This window comes from Ochotona princeps, chromosome 9 (assembly GCF_030435755.1).
Source record: "Ochotona princeps isolate mOchPri1 chromosome 9, mOchPri1.hap1, whole genome shotgun sequence".
NCBI classification, from domain to species: domain Eukaryota; kingdom Metazoa; phylum Chordata; class Mammalia; order Lagomorpha; family Ochotonidae; genus Ochotona; species Ochotona princeps.
In genome coordinates this window covers 25,345,235-25,365,481 of record NC_080840.1, presented here as the reverse complement: position 1 = coordinate 25,365,481, position 20,247 = coordinate 25,345,235, and the positions used below count along the sequence as shown (strand labels likewise).

Here is a 20,247-nt window from a genome sequence, read left to right as displayed (position 1 = left end):
CATAATATTCACTATTCTTACTTTTCTGAAATTGATATTTTGTTGTCCCTTCCCATTGGCAATTCTGCTTGCCTCATGTTATGTAATGCTCATGGCTTTATCCTCATACTTTTTTTCTAGCAGTAAAACTACTCTCCATAAATTTACCCAACCTCCATCTCACAGACCTGTTTGGTTTTCGTTAGAAATATTTGTTCCTGACATCTTTTGTTTCTCTTAACATTTATTTCAATCTTGTTTTGCATATCTTCATTTTCTGCACATTAAATTCTGCTTAACTTCTTTAAAATATAAAATTGAGGTTAATGAGCCACACATCTAAAAATAGTATACATTTTTAAAAAAACTTCAAACTAGAATTTATAATGAAGAGATTTAATGTATAAACAAGTTTGTTTTTGTTTAGCCAGTCAGAAAAAAAGTACAAGAACCACCTGTATGTTTTCCTTGTGTAGTACACCACTGCACTTTGTTACGAGAGGGGGAGTATCTCCCACCTGTGTGCTGTGGAGTTCCCTCTTTGCCAGGTGACTTGCTCTGTCCAGTGGGACACTGGTAAATATGACAGTACACTTGAAAAGCTGTAATGTCGTCTGTGGACCATGCCCTGTTGATGTTTTCTCCATCACGCAGAGAAGAGATTGAGAGGCCATTTGGAACATAAGTAGTCAACTCACCGAATGGTAAAACACAATGAATGTTCTAGTTTTGGGGTGGTTTGCTATGCAACAATGAATAACGTAGAACCTAATTTCTTTGTGCATTTACTCTACCACAGATATAATGTCAACCAAAGGTAGTATGAATTTGCTTGAGAGATCTTATTTTTCAAACTTTAATATCACTTTTTTGCGTTTGTTCAACGTGGATTCAGCTATTCAATCCAACAAAACTCAGTTTATCTTCCAAAGGTTGCACAGGAACTAATCAATGAAGAAAGAGTACATGAAGTATTTTTAAACACTGAATTGTATCTTTCATATAAAAGATGATTTTAGTTTTTTTTTAAACTAAAATCACTAATATTTACAGAATATTTTCTAAATCTGCAGCTTCATTCCAAAGCTTTCACTGAATTGTACTATCCTGAATACATTACCAGTATCTTTCAAAAAGAACTTAAATTTATACAAGGTATTACTCACCATATTAAAACTTAACAGTTACACAATAATTATGCAGCCTCTAGCTACCACTGACTACTATTCCAGCCAGTGTAGCAAAGCCAACCTGCTGGGCTAATTAATTCTCTGTGTTTACTTTTATTAAAAAGAGGTTTTTGGTAGTGAGAACAAACAATCTCTCATTTGTTGCCTGAAAACCTAAAATAGGCTCATTGGTTTCTAGGCTTGCTACCTGCTGCTTAGCAACCTGCCCTACTTTCCTGCCTTCCTTTCTGTTGTAAAGTACGGTGGCCATGGGGGTGGGCTGGCGGTAGATGAACACTCGGCGAAGGCACTCACAGAGGGCCGCATAGGAGTAATCTGGAGCACAGGCAAAAAACTTCTTGTCTCTCTTTGATGCTTGGACATAGCCTGCCGAGAATGTGAAACAAAAGAAACTTGATATTAATTAAAAGATGGAGAATCTGTGACTAAACTATCCTACTGACCACATATTAAACCATATCTAAGATATGTACAATAATGGCTCAAAAAAGATTGAATTGAGTCATTAATGATGAACCATAAGCAATTTCTCTCAGCTGGTATGAAGACAAGTAGGGCTTCATCTTTTCAAGGAAAGCACCGTATGATTCAATTCGTTTTGGGATGTAGTAGTGTTTTAATTATTTCTGGAAAATACCTTTAATATTTAGGTTCATGAATCACATATTACAGAATTTTTTTGCTGTTGTCAGGAAAATGCTTCTATAATACCATTGTGAAGTTACCTCAGAAGTTTCTTCATAATGCCTCCTTGATGGTACTACAATTCTTTACATCTCAAAAGATAGTTAATTAGAATATTCCTTAATTATTCTTAAATATATTGATTTTCTGATAAGTCATGTACATGGTAACAAGGCATCTTTAAAAGGACATTTTGAAATCTAAATTAGATTTCAGAATGGGATATTTTATTTAACATAAAAATGGAAAAAACGATCTCATCAAAAAATAAGGAACTAAAAGCTAAGAGAAATCTATTTTGATAACTAAAAAAGTAAATGGAAGAGGGTAAATGGGAGAGTAGAATTAGTTCTCTAACTGACAGAATAATGTTATTTCAAATGTAATACTGACTTAAAGTAAAGCAGAATTCTTCTGTAACAAGGGGCTCAGGGATACAACTGGAGAAATTGGACATTATAAAATATTAAAACACTAGAACTTAGTGAAGAAAGACAGTAGAGAATAATAATTATAGAAGGCACTTTGTTAATTAGGGTGGACTTCATTTAGTAGATCAAAGAAATCCATTTACATTCTGAACTATATTATTAGCTGTAACTGACAGAAGCCTACGGCTTGTGCATATAAAATCATCAAAATAACTGTACTTCCTGCTTTAGGCTTTCAAGAAGTTGTGACTAATTCATATTAAAAAATTCCCAAATGCTTTGAATCATTATCATTGTTTACATTTACAATTATACAATTAACGTTTTAAGCATTACCTTTTAAGACAGGTGTTTTCCACTTTATCCTACTAAATCCAATTTGTTTATTGCCACTGTGTAAAAGCATTTTTAGTTTAATGGCTTTCTTTTGCACTTCAATTCCATGAAAGATGTCTCATAATGTGTATTACCTAATCTTCAGAAATACCATAGAATTTCTCTTAGGAGGAAGAAACCTAAATACAGGTTCCATGCAGGTACTGTCAAGCCACTTGTTCAGATTCCAATATTGCATAGCTTACTTGAAAATAACTGATTAGAATGATTCAACTGGCTAGACAACCACTTTCTATCCTGTGCTGATTTTTGGAAAAAGTACAAAAACCAATTAGTCTTAAAAACAAATAGTAGTAACATCAAGTACAGTGCAGGCAACAAAATTATTTCTATCCAAATGCAACTAAGGCAGCTTTAAAAATTTTTTTTAAATTTTAGGTGACTAATTTTTACGCATTAGCAAATGTAGTCAAAGAGCTTCCTCTACATACCTAAAGCATTGAAAGTTGCAATGTGCTCCCACATTTCATCTTGTTGACTTGAGTGTGGCTGCCATAGGAGGGCATCAACATCATGGCGTAAACAAAAACAGGGCATTTCCTTAGGGTCCACGATGACAGAGAAAAGGTACTGGTTGCTTCCGAGGTTCACCTGAAAAGTGACCCAAGAATTGTATTCAACAACTTAATAAGACTGATTGCCTCCTTATAACAAAGCAATAGCACATTTCTGTTGAGAATATTACATTTAAAAATGCAGACAAATGGTGTAGTAGGCCTTTAATTTGTCCAAGACCTGTTTAGGTCCAAATTGCAGTTTGATACCTTACTACTAGATTTTGGACCTATGTGTGTTATTTCCCAAATATTAACAATTAGTTTTAAATATCTAGAACATCAATTTTATAAGCAGAATACAAGATATTGTAAGTTAGCATTTATAAACTTCGTATTACCAAAAATGACAGCTAGAATCACTGTTACTGGTTCTAATTAATGTACCACTTAATTATGAAAATTGCAATTACAAAACTGCCTACAGGAGTTCATTTTAATGCATTTAATACAAAATCAAATGGACTCAGTTTGATTATATCTAGAGAAATATTTCATTGAATAGAAATGTTTTAATGACATATTTGCTGCAACTGTTATTGGACTTTAACATTCCAAAACAACTAGGGTTGGGACTTTGGACTTCAGACTAAGCAGTAGGATGTGACACCTGCATCCCAGATTGGAATGTCTGTTTGGGTCCTGGCATGTTAATTAATGCACAATACCCTAAAAGTAATGACTGAAGTGGTAGGATTCCTTCCACTCATTTAAGAAACCTGGACTGAGCTCCTGGCTTCTGCATAGAGTCAGCCCAAGCTGGGCTACTGTGCACATCTGAGGAATGAAATGGTTGGATGGTAGCCCACACCATGTGTGTCACCTTCTCAAGTAAATCTGGTGCTACAAGCCAATACAAAGTCAGGAGTGCAAACACCTTTGTCAGCATATTTTCGAACCTTCCAATGCAGAAACCAGAAAGAATCAATTCTTTTTAGTTAAACTTGTAACTTATCATTCATTTGCTATATCCATTGTAATGCTATGACAAAACTAAGTTCTTTGATAACCAGATATTACCAATATTCTAGACCCATATTTCTTGAATTAATTTTATATACAAATGGTTATTTTCACCAAATGTAATCTACCCCTATATTTGGGAATATTTTAGCTTAGCTTTTAGCTATAATAACTGAAGATGCTTGCAAAAGTTACTCTTATCACTCATTAATCAGAGGAAGCCCCTAAAAGAACATGAAAACCTCTGAAAAATTTAATTTATATTGCTATATATACATACACAAACACATGTGTGTATATGTATTTATAGTCCATCTTATTGCTTTGGGATGCCTAACAGTTTCTTTTTGAATTTAAACTTCAGTGATCCCTTTTCGGAGATCACAGTACTATCACTACTAAACAAGGTCTGTATTTTAATGTTCCCAATGTTCAGACTCTTGAGTTCCTAATGGTATCTGTGGAATCCAATTTTTTTAATGCATTCAGGACACTACTGGCATTTAATAACCTCAAACACTATTTACATTTTTCCTAAATAGACCCACACAAACATAGGACTAACGACCTCTCTAATTCCCTGCTTTTCATCCCTCATGCTCTTTAATGTTTTGAAGTTTTCCTTAATAGCTATTAAGGCCATTCATTTACTTGTTCATTTCCAAAATGACTAACAAGTCAACTGCGTTAAAGTCAGCAGCCAGGAACTCTACCCTACTTTTCTACACGGTGGCAGGAGCCCCAGTTCTGTGGCTGTCTTGTGCTGTCCTTCCAGGTGCACTTGCAAGAATCTGGATCATAAGTGGATAACATTCCAACTGACAAAGGATCCCAGTGTCACTAGTAACAGATCAATCTTTGGTGCCACAAGTCCCGCCCCCTATTAGGTTCTTCAACACTTATGAAATGATAAAGTCTCCAACATGGTGGAATAAAAGTGCCGAGCATTCATTCCCTCCTCCAGAGAACCAAAACAAAATAGTATTTTCACTTGGTGTCCAAGGGAGAACACTGAAACTGCATAAAACAGAGGGATTTGGGGAGGGTACAGAGTGGAACAAAATGCACCGGTAAGTCGGACCAGCCCCTGTCTAGAGATGCTGGGTGACTGCCATCTCAGCCTCAGGAGGGATTCACAGTCACCAGAGGAGGTGCCCCGAGAAGGAACCATGCAGTGTCCATCCAAACTTTAGAGCACAGGCTGAAATGACATGACATCTTTAGAAAGGGCATCCTGTCAGAATTCCCATCCCTGTGACAACACTACTACACGGCAGCCTCACGAACTAAACACAGTAGCAAGCACAACCCCTTCACAGAGGGAATGCTCTGCACTAAATGGGACAGGGGGTCATGGCAGACTCTCTGGAAACTTAAAAGCAGGCGTGCACACCTCTCAAACTTGAGGCTATTTCCCCACACTTTCGCTATTGAGTGCTAAATACCGATTGCCCTAAAGTAGCTTTCTCCTTGAACTTACCAGGCCATTTTAAATACCTACTTCCCTAGGTGTCCGTTTTCTTAAAAGGACGCACACCTTAAGTTCAAATTTTGCTTTCCACCAATCTCTTACGTCCTCCCCCCCACCCCTAGTACCACTTACCACTGCATTTACCAATGCCCACTCACGGGCCATGAGAGCATGCTCCTGCAGGGATGCCCTCCCAGCTCTACTGATTTCTCGCCGAGCTCCCTCCCATCACTATGATAAATCTCTTGCTTTTCTCCCTTCCCTGTGACCGCCTCTCCCACTGGAATAAAGACCGCCGCTGTGACTCACTGCGTCTAGCATTTTGGGTTAATGGTAAAAATTCCTAACTAGAACCAAAGCCAAATAGCTTACCAGATGAATCCCTTAAGAGACATCTTCATGAAGAAACCATCAGTCTAAAACGAACAACAAAGACAGCAACGATTCACCCACCAGATGTGCAAGTATTAATGCCAGGACACAAACATATGAGAAACCAAAGGTAATATTATGCACCCCCAAACATGAAAATGCTTTAAGCAAAAGTATGGCTTACAAAAAGGAACTCAGAATGGATGAGGGATCTAAATGTAAGACCTGAAAGCAGCAAGTTAGTAGAATACAGTAACATAGGCAAGGACTTCTGGGGTAAAACCCCCAAAAGCAGAGGCAATACAGGCAGTAATATACAGCTGGGATTGTAACAGGCCAGGAAGCCTGCACAGCCAACAAAACACTCCACAAAGTAAACAGGGAACCAACAGAATGGAAGAAAGGAAATATTGGCAATATTTGTAGAGTGAAGGGGTAGGGAGTACACTGATCCACTCCTGGTGGGTATGTAACTATCATGGAAGATAGCTTGAGGATTCCTCAAAGATGTGAAAACAGATCTACCATAAACACAACCGTTCTACTCCTGGGAATATACCCAAAGGAAATGAGCTTAGTATATGAAAGAGTTAGCTGTTTCGAGTAGCTAAGAATAAAGCAGATAGGTAAGAATCAACACACACCTCCATCAGCAGATGACTGGATAAAGGAATCATGGGATATGTACATAATACAATGTTACTTAACCATAAAAAATTCTTTCTAAATAAAATAGAAGAAAAATTTGGAGATCACTATGCTTTTAAGACAGTCCCCAAAAGACAAATATCATGTTTTCCCTTCTTTGTGGTAACAATATACAAGTACAAAAAAAGGGTAAAATTCACATTTTAAGAGTTGATTGTTTACTGGCTTTATCTATACCCCGGGGAACAGTGGTAATTCTACTTACTACTTATTGAATTGGTTGGTTATTCCAGGGTTAAGCTTGTGTTTATAAAGTAAATTTGAAACCATATCATTGCAAAAATTGAAAATACAAGAAGCAGAGGGATGATTGGAGTGGGAAGTGTCATATTTTTAAAACTATAAATGAAAGCATTAATTTTGCTCCCTTTAAAGTAAAAATTTTCTTAAAATTATGACCCCTACCCAAAAAAACCCTCAAAAAGATACAAAAGAATACACACTAGGTTAAATGAAATTAGGAGATCACTGTAGGACATGAATAAACTTAGCAAAGATGTCAGTTAAAAAAGGACCAAAAGAAATCTTAGAAATGAAAACTTCAAGGAATACACCTAAAAATCTGAAGACCAGACTAGATAAAGTAGAAGGATACTAAAAATCTTTTAAAATATCCCCCACAAAAGACAAACAAAACTCCAAAACAACCGTTAGATGCCAGCATATGAACAGGTATTTTAATTTTCAAAATTCTAAAGTCAGTAGAGGCATTAAAAAGATCTATTCAATGATTCAATAGCTGAAACCCCAGTCTGGAGAACAAAATGGACGCCCACGAACAGAGGGTGCGCAGGATCTCACACATGGAAAATCAGAAAATCTCACCACCATGATATGTTATACTGTCCAGAGTTTGGCTACAACGTAAAGGAACTTTTAAAAATCTGTCAGATAAGTTCCAGGGAAGTCTAAATCTGTGACCTGATACTATCAAATTACTAAAGGAAAACATTAGGGAAACTCTGCAAAACACAGGCATAGGGCAGACTTCTTGGAAAGGATCCCAGAAGCATAGGTAATAAAAGCAAAACAAATGATTGTATCAAGTTAAGAAGCTTCTGTACACAAACCAATCACCAAAGTGAAGAGGCAACCAACAGAACAGGAGAAAACATTTGCCAATTATACAACTGATTGATACTTCAACAAACACAACAAAACTAATATTCCAGTTATGAAATGGCCAGAGGACATGAACAAGTGATTTTCATGGTATGTTTTGAAAAGATTCCTGATTGATAGTGAAAGTGGCATTGAGGAGCCTATTCTTCCAACTATATATTTTGATTGTAAACACTTTACAATCAGGTAAACAACAGCAAAATGCTACAATGGGTAAGGAAGAAACAGATGCATACTTTGGCAAAACCACAAAGAAAAGAAGCCATATTCAACAGCTTATTAGCAGTGAAAAGTAAAGAAACATACCGAATCCAGCAAAGAAAATGTTTAGCTGGATTAGTCTAAGAGTAAGATCTGTGGAAGGAAAAAAAAGAGTTCCACATATGTTAAATGTCTGTAAGGTTACAGAAATATACAATATGGTATTTAATTTATACTTAAGGCGTTCAAACTTCAATAAAATGGTCCTTTAAATCAGAATTTTCTCTATAAGATGCTGGGCTAATAATGCATTTTAGTAAGACTGCAAGTGGTTGGATGAGATTTTAAATGTCTGTACTAAACTGAGAAAAATCAAACAATTTATGCATTTGATAAACTCAGTCCTTAAGATAAATTTCTTACTTTTATTGCAGCATGCATCTCTACCCACAAATACAAGAAGGACTCTAACGAAACTGTTAAATATTTCTTGACAAAAGCATGCTGGACTTTCTACCATTATCTATGCCATGGTACACATAAATATAGAATGATGGACTGGTGAGTGTTGCTGAAGGACACTGTTATTTTAATATTGTGGGGGAAGGGAAGGAAAAAGAAAGGGCAGAAGGGAAAATCCTTGAGTCTGTCAGGAAATTTTTTTTAAAAAGGCATAAAAAATAATTTCTATTGCTTAAAAAACACTGAGCTCATAAAATTTGTCAATATTTCATATTTCTTCTAAATTCACATTTGTAACAGAAAATGTCATATTTACATTTGAACTATCAATTAGGGCTAGAATTAAGAGAATATTCTATAGAGAAAATGATATGTGCATTTCAAGTAGCCAATTATTTGTATTCTTTGTAGAACACTTAGACTTCAGTTGTCCTTAACTGTCAAGTGTCCAAGAAAAGACAACTTAAATTACAGCTACTGCAAAATTAAATTAAAAATCTGTATTACAGAAAAGAAATTTGTTCATAAATGAAGTACTAATTGAAATACCAGATACTTGGTCTCAATAAAAAGTAAAGATACTGAAGGTTAATCTCCAAGGCATGTGTAGGTGTGGTTTTAATGAGGTTCCATTGCATTCAACAGGGAGTCGAGCAGCCCCTGTGTCATGGGGATCCCACGTGGGCACTGCTTCAAGAGCAGGCTGGCAAGCTTCCCAGCCAACTCCCTGTCAGCGCACCTGGGAAAACATCAAAAGCCGTGTTGCCATGCCCATCACCTACAAGGCAGCCTCAAATGGAGTTCACAGCTGCTTTTGCCTAATCCAGCCCTAGCTGATGTTGCCATTTGGGGAGTGAACCAGCAGATCTCTCTCCCCCTGTAACTCTTTAAAAAAAAAAACAAAAAAAGCTTTTTGGGCCTGGCATGGTAGCCAAGCAGGTAAAGTTCTTGCCTAGGTCAGGATCCCATGTTGGTGCCGGTTTTAATCTCGGTGGCCCCGCTTCCCATCAGCTCCTTGCCTGTGGCCTGAGAAAGCAGTCAAGGATGGCCCAAAGCTTGGGGACCCTTCAACCCTGTGGGAGGCTCAGAAGAGGCATGGGCTCCTGGCTTTGGATCAGCTCCAGCCGTTGCAGCTGCTTGGGGAGTGAATCATCACATGGAAGATCTTCCTGTCTCTCCTGTTCTCTCTCTATATATATCTGCCTTTGCAATAAAAACAAATAAATCTTTTAAAAATCTTTTTAAAAAATTCTCAAAAACATTCTGGATATTTTGCTAACAGTAACAAAATAAGCAACAGCTTGAACTGAAATAGACAACATAAATGGAAAAAGGCCTTCAAACCTCCCCAAATTTTTGTAAATTTTAGAAGCTGGCAGTGTTAGTTTGTTACTGCTGATTACTGGCACTACCACAAGCTAATGGAGCCGTGTACTCACTACTTCTGCACATTCACTCTAGCAGTGCTGTTACAACAAAAAGTGGTAACAGGTAAATTGCCACAACAATTTGTAAAGCAGTTCCAAACTAAGCCAAAAATCCAAAATGATGAAAATTACACATACATAGGTAATTTTAATTGTCATATTTACAATTTCAAGAAATCTGGGGAAAATAAAAATTTATTAGTAACAGGTAACTTGTATTATAGTTGATGAAATGCAAAATAGTATTTAAAATATGAATTCATCAATATGCTTATGGTTTTAAAAAGAGTAGGCTACAAACTGAACCTACTATGATTACATACATAAAAATATACAAGAACTACAACATAAAAATTTTTTTAAAGGGGCAGGTGTTGTGGTATAGTACATCAAACCTCTGCCTGGGATGCTAGTATCCCCAATGGGCTCCCATTCAAGACCAATCCAGCTCCTACTAATACATTTGGGAACGCACCAGATGACAGCCCAGGTGTTGAGAACCCTACCCTCAATGGGGTGGACAGGAAGCTCCGACCTTGCCATCGTGGCCATTTTGGGAGTGAATCAGAGGATGGAAGACCTTTTCCTCTCACCGTCTCTCCTTTCACTGTGTTCTGCCTTTCAAATTCATTAAAATGTTTTAAAAATGCTGAACACTGATACTCCCAGAGCAGAAAAATAGAAAATATTTACTAGAATGAGTAAGGTATATATATATATACTTACGTATACTTATGGAAAATACTTAACAGCTAAAATGAATGAAACTCAGCAAAGAAGCCACTGTGGCTGACTCTCATGAACAAGCACGGGGGAAGGTCAGGAGGGCCTATACAGTGGCTCAGCAAGCCCTGTGCGGCCAGCATCCCGTATGGCCGTCACTTCATGTTCCAGTAGCTCCACTTCCCATCCAGCTCTCTGCTTATGGCCTGGGAAAGCAGCAGAGGATGGCCCAAGTCCTTGGGACCCTGCACTCACATGACAGACCCAGAAGAATCTCTTGGATTCCAGCTTTGGACCAACTCAGCTCTGGCTTTTGCAGCCATTTGGAGAGCTAATCAGTGGATGGTAATTCTCTCTTCTTTATAAAATCTGCCTTGAAAATAAAAATAAAGCTTTTTATTTATATTAAAGAACAATAAATATTAAAGAACATTACATTTGGGACAGTTAGAAAGGCCAGGGGAAATTGAGGAAAAAGTCAACCTGATTTGCCGAATGTGGGGCACAAGGGCAAAGAGGTCACTAAGTCAACAAGATGGAGACTAACAGTCAAGGTCACTGGGTTACCTGTGGTGAGCAAGATGGCAGCCAAGGACAGAGCCCTGGGTGTGAACCAGGGCAGGGATCAAGTCGTTTCAAAAAGACTGATTGGCCAGGGCCATTTCGCTCACCCGCCCCTGGCCTGTGGGAGGTGGCTTTCATAGTCCTGCAGGTGACAACTGGCTCCTAGTTCTCCCCTCCTGGGATTCCTGGTATTCCTGGCCTGAGGCTATTCACTACCCTATGTAAGAAACTGAATTTCCCAAATAAGCCAGAACTGCTTAGATGGAACCCCTGTCCGTCTGTCGCCTGCATGCCAGGAGGCTGGATGGCAGGCAGAAGGCTCAACCCCTCCTGCAACGGGGTACTAGAGGAATCTGGGGTGGAGACCCCACAGCTAAAAATTTTTACTTTGTTTTCTGATAATGCTGTTTTTGAAACATAGACTTCATTTTACAAGTTATTTTGGAATTTTTACAAAGAAATTATGCTCCTATGGTAAACTTACTTGCATAATTTAATTATTTTAGGACCTACATTTTCATGTAAATTTTCTTCACATGGGGTCCCATATATGCACATGCCCCTTAACTTCACTGTAAATGATTTGCTAAAGCAATTTCCTAACCAGTAACTCTTTTAGGCTTTGTGTACTACCTGCCAGAGTACAAGCTTTTATAAACAACTGGCATATAGTCTCTTGCAACTCATCCCAGTCGACAGCACACAATCAGTCACAGATAATAGGTCAGCAACAAAGACTGTAGTACAGGAAGACATTATTTACAAACTCAGGCCAGATTACACCTGTGGCCCATTATCCGCCATCCCTCTGCTAAATAAAATATTATCTGACTTTTAGTTAAATGTGTAAGAGTTACAGCTAGTATATAGCATAAACAAATACTGTACACACACACACACGTATACTGCCCTCTAGTATGGGCACTGTAAATAACAATTACATTTATATCCTGAACAGTGCTGCACACAGACATCAGCTATTCTCTACAGCTCAAAGGAAACCACTAATAAACACGTAATTACCTTTATGTACAGTTTCTCTTCATGTGGTTGGGAGTTAGGATTATCAGTGTCTCTAGAGTCTGCATTTTTATAAGCCTTTTTTTTTTTAAATAAAGCAGAGGTATTGTCTTTATTCCTGGACACCTTTCTAAGGATGCTTGCACAGTGAACACCATTGGAGAAAAATGTCTCCTTGTAGTGCAAAGGGCAAGACTGCTAACTGATGATTATAAATGACTGCCACGCTTAACCTATTGATGCAGGTGGGGACACATCTAGACCCATCTGTTTCTCCAAGTGGGAATTAGCAACTTGGAAAATTGACACAAATATGCTGACGATCATGCTGCTTCTTGTGAAGGTAATAAAGTTTCCAGCCTGACAGTTTCATTAAATTAAAGCAGGCTAATTGTTAGCAAATAACGTGAAATTTCAGAACCTTCAATGTTCTTGACATGCCGTCCCTTCCACAATTTTGTAATAATTAGAACTGTTATTTTAAGTGTGATAATTAGAACTGATATTGTAAATGGGAGAGTAGCAAATATACAAAACCACACATTTTCAAAGTATGACATTAGGATGTGTGGGGTCAACGGGGGGTGGTATGAGAAACATTTTTAAATCTATAAATGTAAAATTATTTTCAGAACAATGCTTAAGATATAAAATGTATTCTCACAGTGTTAACCTCATGTATAACCAAACTGGTTCATGCCAAAACCCAGAACCAGGAACTCAATTCTCATTTACACAAGTGGCAGAGACTCAGTTACCCGAGTCACCTCTGCTGCCTCCCAGGGTCTGCATAGCAGGAGGCTCGAGTCAGGCTTCAGGAGTCAGAGGTAGCAATCAAACCCCAGTACCATAACCTGAGATGCAGGCTTCCTAACCACTAATCCACATACTAGAACTGGGGGGCGGGGGCGTGATTCACGAAACATTCTCTATGTAACTATTGCTACCAAACTAGAAAAACCTAATAATGACTGAATTTTGTTGTAATATCAAACAAAAGACATTGAATCTGAAAGCATTCATCAATAATCCTCTCCTTTCTACCTATAAATTTGTATTAAGCTCAATATTATTCCTATACTTCAATCAAAATATCACCTGTTTTTTTTTTTTTTTAGTTAAAAGAGTAAGTTTATTTTGGTGAAAAATGTTTTGAAGTCCAGTTTTTTCATCATAATAAAAATCTATCAACAGTTTGAAGACTCCTTGTACATAATCCTTTACAGCACTTTAAAAATATCTATTTAAGAAAGGACTCCCAGTGAAACAACTCAATATACTTTGACAATATGACACTAGACTCTCTAGCATTGTCCTTACCTACAATCCACAATACACTTATAAATAGCAGAATGCTGAACACGCAACTGTTACCAAAGAACTATACTAGTGAAATAATACAGGGGAAAATGGTGGGAGAGGAAAATGGGAAAGGAGAAAATATATCATGGAAAGTTATAAAAAATATTTAAGTAAAAGAAAAAAAATATTCAGTTCCATTCACTTGAAAGGGAGAGCAAGAATTGGAGCGAGAGAGAGAGAGAGAGAGATCGAGAGGTATTTGTCTGCTGGTGTACTCCCCAAATCTCTACAATAGCCAGAACTGAGCCTCTCCACAATTAGAAGTCTGAAAACTTTAAACCTCATTCAGCTCTCCCATATTTGCAGCAGGAATGCAAGCACCCAAGCCATCTGCTCCCCAGGGATGCAAGCACTTAAGCCTGTCTGCTTCCCAGACTCTATTAGCAAGGTGGACCGGAAGCAGAGGTGTCCAGATATTTATTTTTAAAGGTTTTTTTGTTTGTTTGTTTGTTTTTTTAAGAGTTACAGCGGGAGTGCGTGATGGAGGGAGGGATGTAGGGAGTGAGAGCGGTCTTCCATTCTCCAGTTAACTCCCCGCATGGTCACAATTGCCAGGGTAAGCCAGAATTCTGGTTTGAGTTTACACCTTGGAGCCCATATGCTACTCATTATTTAGTTTTTATATGTAATGCTTACCTTTTGTTCTTCTGTTTCACATAAGTATGAATAATGAATTTTTATTTTCCAAATGGCAAATCTTAACCCTGTATCCATTTCTTTCAGAGAAATTTATATTTTTGGAAATCTGTTATTTAAAACAATTCTCACCTTTTTATAACTATTTTTTTTTAAACTATAAAGACATATACTGACCTTTCCATGTAAGGTAACTTCGAATTGTCCAAATATAAGGCAAATGAAATCAAGAAAGAATTTGAAGTAAACATAGAAAGCGGTAAGATTTAGAATACAAATTGCCCATGTAGAAGTCTGCTTTGGCTTGGTTCCAAAATAAACATACACCCAAACATCCAAATTATAGCCTCCTTCAATATGTTCCTCTAATGACAAGCCACTGGTAAGTATTCTCTTCAGGACACCAAGAAACTTTTGAACAAGCAGTATTTGAGTACACCAACTTGGACTTTTACATGACATACTAAAATTTACCAACTTTGCCCTTGGAAAGATGTGCTTTCTTCTTAGATCTATTCTGCTTGCATCTCCTCTGTTTATGCACAAAAATATTCTGCATTTTAATTAATTACTTTCAGCTATAGTTAAAAGAATGACTAATAACAGAAGAAAAATTACAGTGAAACTGGTTTCAATTTAATCCAAGGGAAAAAAGAATGCACAGCTTTAACGATACACTAACTGAACTTAAAGCAGTAAACACTGAAGTATAATTAAAATCTTGAAAAGTACGTATTAAATGCTGGAAATGTTTCATTGAATGCTATCTCTTAAAGCAATGATGCCAAAAAAACTGAATATTTATCCATATTATTTTGGAACGCATTTTATTCAGAAGCAGGACTGACTATGGTTTCAGATCTCCAAATTGCAGTTTATGATCCTAATGTTGAGAGAGCATTAATGGAGATGATACTGGAAGCCTTCAGTACTAGCTTCTAATACTGAATCCTTCGTCTTATATAAGCATCATCTCTTTCAACTTGTCTAAAACATAATTAAAATTACAGTGAAATATGGTTAGCTCTGCAGCTCTAGTTTCTTCCAAAGTGGAATGATTGTCCCTACTTTTCATCTTATCCTTACCTGCATCTAATGCTAAGAAAATTCACTACTATAACACTCAAGCTTCCATACATTCCCCAGCACTGAACTGACATCAGCTAGGTAAATACAAGAAAAAAATGTGGATGTATTCTACTCAGTTCTATTTGCTTTCTCTAATGAGCCAGAGATCCAAGGAAGTAAGAGGTTTACAACGCTGTTTCCAAAAAAGGTCAAAAGCAGTTCAGCATTTCCTGTGAAAATGATTAAATCTGCTAAATTCTATAGTTTAGTGAGTAAATGCACGTTCAGTATCCAAAGAAAACCAAGAAGGGTCAGCCACTGAAACTAATGCTTAGTGACAATCTTTTAACCACATGATGATGTGCTGAAATTTAGAACTGATAAAGTTACCTTAATCCCTATAATTTTGCTTGCATCTTTTACAATACTTCCCCTCAAATCTTAAATATATGACAAATTTGACAGAAAGTGATACCTATTAATGTTGAAGGATTCCCCTAAGCAAGATATCTAATTAAGTGCTATGTTTTAATAATCTCTATTTACAAAGCTGAGAAACAGACCCTGGAATACTGTGATAGCATGAAGTCACTGTAGGCAACATTCTTCCATATCCTGAAGTACACCAGAGAGAGAATTGGAAAAAAAAATTCCCAGATGAATTAAGAGTTGAAAAAAAAAATCCAAGATAGAACCGAAGAGGAAAAAATTAGATCACTTAAGAAAAAATATTTTCCAAATTTCAAGCAAGCCACACAAACCCATAAGAAACACCAAGATAAACAAATGAAAAAAAAAAATCATCATAAAAAGTCAATATATGAAACAGCCCAAAGTAAAAAACGAAGAGGCCACACATTAAAACAGAACTTAATATTTCACACAATGAATATAACATAAAACAACAAAACTAAAGGTACATGTGAAAATGCAGTGAAACAGGCAATAACTACAAACGTTGCTAATGAGACCATAAAGTCGAAATCCATTTCTCAGAAGAGTTCTTTAACTATTAAATATTCCTGAATATGAAAGAGGCTTCATATAACAAAGTAATTTGAAAAACAGTAATATCATAACGTTGCAGCTAAAGTTATTAATATTATAATGTGTAGAACAATCACTAGACACACTTACAACATCATAGTAAAATCTGTTCATTAAACAGGTATGGAAACAACATGAAGAAATGGTTCATGTCATTATGTACAATGGGAAAAAGGGAGGGAAAGTTCCTTTAAATTACAGCATCAACACTGTTCTTTAAACAACCTGCACAGAATTAAGATCAATGAAGATAACTGATACACAGTAACACCAAAATAATCCAACATTGCTTTAGTTGGGTGTGGCAGCTCGGAAAGATGCTTAACTAACAGACTGATGAGGCAGCCAATAAAATACATCTATAAAACATGTATTTGGTCATGTAATTTTTAGCTGAGTAACTAGAACTTGTTCCTAAAACTACAAAAACACTTCTATGAAGCACTTACCACATGAGTAGTTTTAAATGTACTGCCATCAAATCTGCATAAACTGGAACTCTCGTCAAAGAAAACATCACATTCTTCCAACTCTTGAGCATTACAAGGTGGTTTTTCTCTCTCAGGATTTGGATTCTGAGATTAGAAAACAAAATATAAAAATAAATATGAGGATGGATTTCATCATTGTTAAGAATGTTAGGATTACACCAAATTAAGTTATGATCAATAAAAATATAACCAATAGATACAGAATGATGAAGTCAGAAGACATCAAAACAATTATAAGCATGCTCTATATATATACTCAAAGATGTAAAGCAAAACTGAACATGCTAAGAAACAGATGAGAAATGCAAAAAAAAACAGAACCAAATTGAACTTCTAGATATGAAAATGCCTGAAATAGAAAACAGATGGGATTGACAGTAACCATGATAGAAGACTAATTAAACTTAAAACATACGAGGGGAAATTAAATGGTCATAGAAAAACTGAATAAAAAATAAACAACAAACTTTCCCAATATAAATTTCAGTAAATTCAAGATACTTCTGAAAGCAATGATACTGGGCATTTATTCCTTCCATCAAGAAGTAAGGGATCTGAGAATTTAACAGTGACAGGACAGTTTTTATTACACTATTAACTAAAGAAAAGCCAGAGCCCTCAAAACTTTTTTTTTTAAGATTTATTTATTTTTACTGCAAAGTCAGATATACAGAGAGGAGGAGAGACAGAGAGGAAGATCTTCCGTCCAATGATGCACTCCCCAAGTGACCCCAATGGCCGGTGCTGCACCGATAGGAAGCCAAGAGCCAGGAACCTCCTCCAGGTCTCTCACATGGATGCAAGATCCCAACGCTTTGGGCTGTCCTCGACTGCTTTCCCAGGCCACAAGCAGGGAGCTGGATGGGAAAGTGGGGCTGCTGGGATTAGAACTGGCAACCATACGGGATCCAGGCGCATACAAGACAGACGTTAGCTGCTAGGCCACCGCATCGGGTCCTAAACTTTTTTTTTTTTAAGATTTATTTACTCTTATTGGAAGGTCAGATGTACAGAGAGGTGAGACAGAAAGATCTTCCCCCGTCTGACTCTCTTCCCAAGTGGTTCCAACAGCCAGAGCCGATCTGAAACCAACAGCCAGGAGCTTCTTCCTGGTCTCCCACACAGGTGCAATGTCCCAAAGCTTTGGACCATCTCACTACTTTTTTTTTTTTTTAATCTATTGTATTGTATTGTTGTTGACAATCTTTACATAGTTAATTACAGTTAAACATCTCACTACTTTTTTAGGCCACATGCAGGGAGCTGGCTGGGAAGCAGAGCAGCCAGAACATGAACTGGCATCCATGAGATCTTGGCATGTGCAAGGCAAGGATTTAGCCACTAAGTCATTGTGCCAGGCTCCAAAAAAATTTTTTAAATTAAGAATCTGAGCCAGTGTTGTGGCACAGCAAGTTAAATTGCTGTCTGTGGCACAGGAAGCTCATATGAGTGCCAGTTCAAGTCATGCCAATTTCATTGATGATCCAGCTCCCTGCTAATGTCCTTGCATGCACATGGAAAACCTGATAAAATTCCTGGCTTCAGCCTGGCCTGGCCCCAGCTCAGGTAGCCATTTGGGGAGAGTGAACCAAAGGATGAAAGATTCTCCGCTTTCTAACTCTACCTTTCAAGTAAGCCCATCTTAAAAACAAACAAACAAACAAAAAATTAAAAGATCAAAGTAAAAAAAAAAAAACAAATAAGGGCTGTAACAGGGATTTCCAGTGATATCAAGTCAAATTCCTATGAAACTATCCGTGTTTGATGAGAGGGATACGCAGAAGCCCTGCTGTGGCAGAGCTGGTCTTGGCATTTTTCTACTGAAGCCTTGGCTAACTTCTTCAAAATAAGCCATGTGACCATTTTTTGGACCCTCCAGCAGGTTGACCACGTGACCTGAGCTCCGCAGACTGCTGCCCTAAGCCTCGGGCTGCCTTCCCTGCTTCTGCTCTCACTGTACTGCTTCCCCCACTTGGAACAGCTGCTTTCACAGTGCTCTGTCCTCAGGATCTGATTTGAGATTTTGAAGAAATCTATCAGGACCTTAATTCCATTTTGTTAAAATCCCCATTGAAAACTCTACTCTTGCCTGTAGCTGATCTGGGTACCAAGTGCTATCTATCAAGTAGAAAGTTTGATTAACTTTTAGTTTTTGAGCCATAATTGCACAAACTGAATCAATTAAGATGTCTGTGGTGCTGAACCAACTGTCTGTGTTATCACTGGGCTTCACCCAGGGCACGAGCGAGGTTAGTGTTTCCACACAGACTGATGTGGCACCCAGGGCCGAGCGAGGTTAGTGTTTCCACACAGACTGATGTGGCACCCAGGGCCGAGCGAGGTTAGTGTTTCCACACAGACTGATGTGGCACCCAGGGCACGAGCGAGGTTAGTGCTTCCACACAGACTGATGTGGACGTCTGCTGATGATTTCAGCCCGTCTCAGCCCTTCTCACACTGGTAAGACGCTGACTTCTTTAGAACAGGTTCACAAAAAAATTTCATAAAACATCCATACTTTCATAATTCTGCTTCCCAAGTTTTGTCATAAGTTTGATATCTGCTGCTGCGTCAAATTTGCCAGAATTTATGTTTCTCTGCTAAGGGCCCTTTTCAAACTGATATCGTAGCCTTGTTACTGTTTCAGACTAAACCCCATTCAGACATGTTATTAAAAAAAGGTAGTGTGAGTTTATTTTAATGTAAGTAAATTTTAAAATTCATGTGTCATTTTTTCAATATACATATTTTCCATGAGGACTGTGAAAACCTAATGTAATAGAAACTGTCAATAATGAACTAAAAAATAAGAACCCAGAACCTACATAACGATATCAAGTAGTCAACCATGTGGGCAGCTGTAGGAGGACAGGGAGAAAAGAACTGTGAACAAATAGTGGCCACAACTTTGTCAAATTTGATGAAAACAATAACGATATAGATCTAAGAAAAGAATTCCCAGGATAACATTAGAAAAAAAATCACAGCAACTCAGTTAAAATGGAACTGCTGAGAAGAGTAATAAGGAGAAAATCCTAAAAGCTTTCAGGGAAGGAAAACCACTGCTGAGAATAAAGTACAAAGACTTGAAAAACACAAAACTGACTTCAGTCACAGCTGACTACATTCTGTGCTTATCCTTTTAAATATATAATAGGTATTCAATCATAAACAACCTTTCATAAATAACAATATTGCTTTGAAACTACCTAATTTAAAATATAGTTAGCAGGGGCTGGTACCTTGCATAGTAGATTAAGCCTCTGCTTGCAGCTTTACTTCCAATGCAGCTTCCTGCTAACATGCCTGGAAAAGCAGTGAAGATTGTTCGGGTTCTTGAGCCCGTGCACCCACACAGGCAACCCGGAAGAAGCCC

General features: G+C 37.4%; 1 protein-coding gene across 2 annotated transcripts in view; it reads right to left on the bottom strand.

Annotated features, from left to right (window-relative positions):
• Positions 1-951: 951 nt before the first annotated feature.
• Positions 952-20,247, bottom strand: part of NUDCD1 (NudC domain containing 1) — a 68,092-nt gene continuing 48,796 nt past the window's right edge. Inside the window, exons 8-10 of one of the 2 annotated variants that reach the window (XM_058668549.1) lie at positions 16,830-16,955; positions 3,112-3,271; positions 952-1,535 (exon numbers count right to left, since the gene is read on the bottom strand). In XM_058668549.1, the coding sequence (XP_058524532.1) occupies positions 1,243-1,535; positions 3,112-3,271; positions 16,830-16,955 (579 nt within the window). In that variant the 3' untranslated portion in view covers positions 952-1,242. The remainder of the gene's footprint in view (positions 1,536-3,111; positions 3,272-16,829; positions 16,956-20,247) is intronic. The other variant, XM_058668548.1, reaches the window with a different exon arrangement.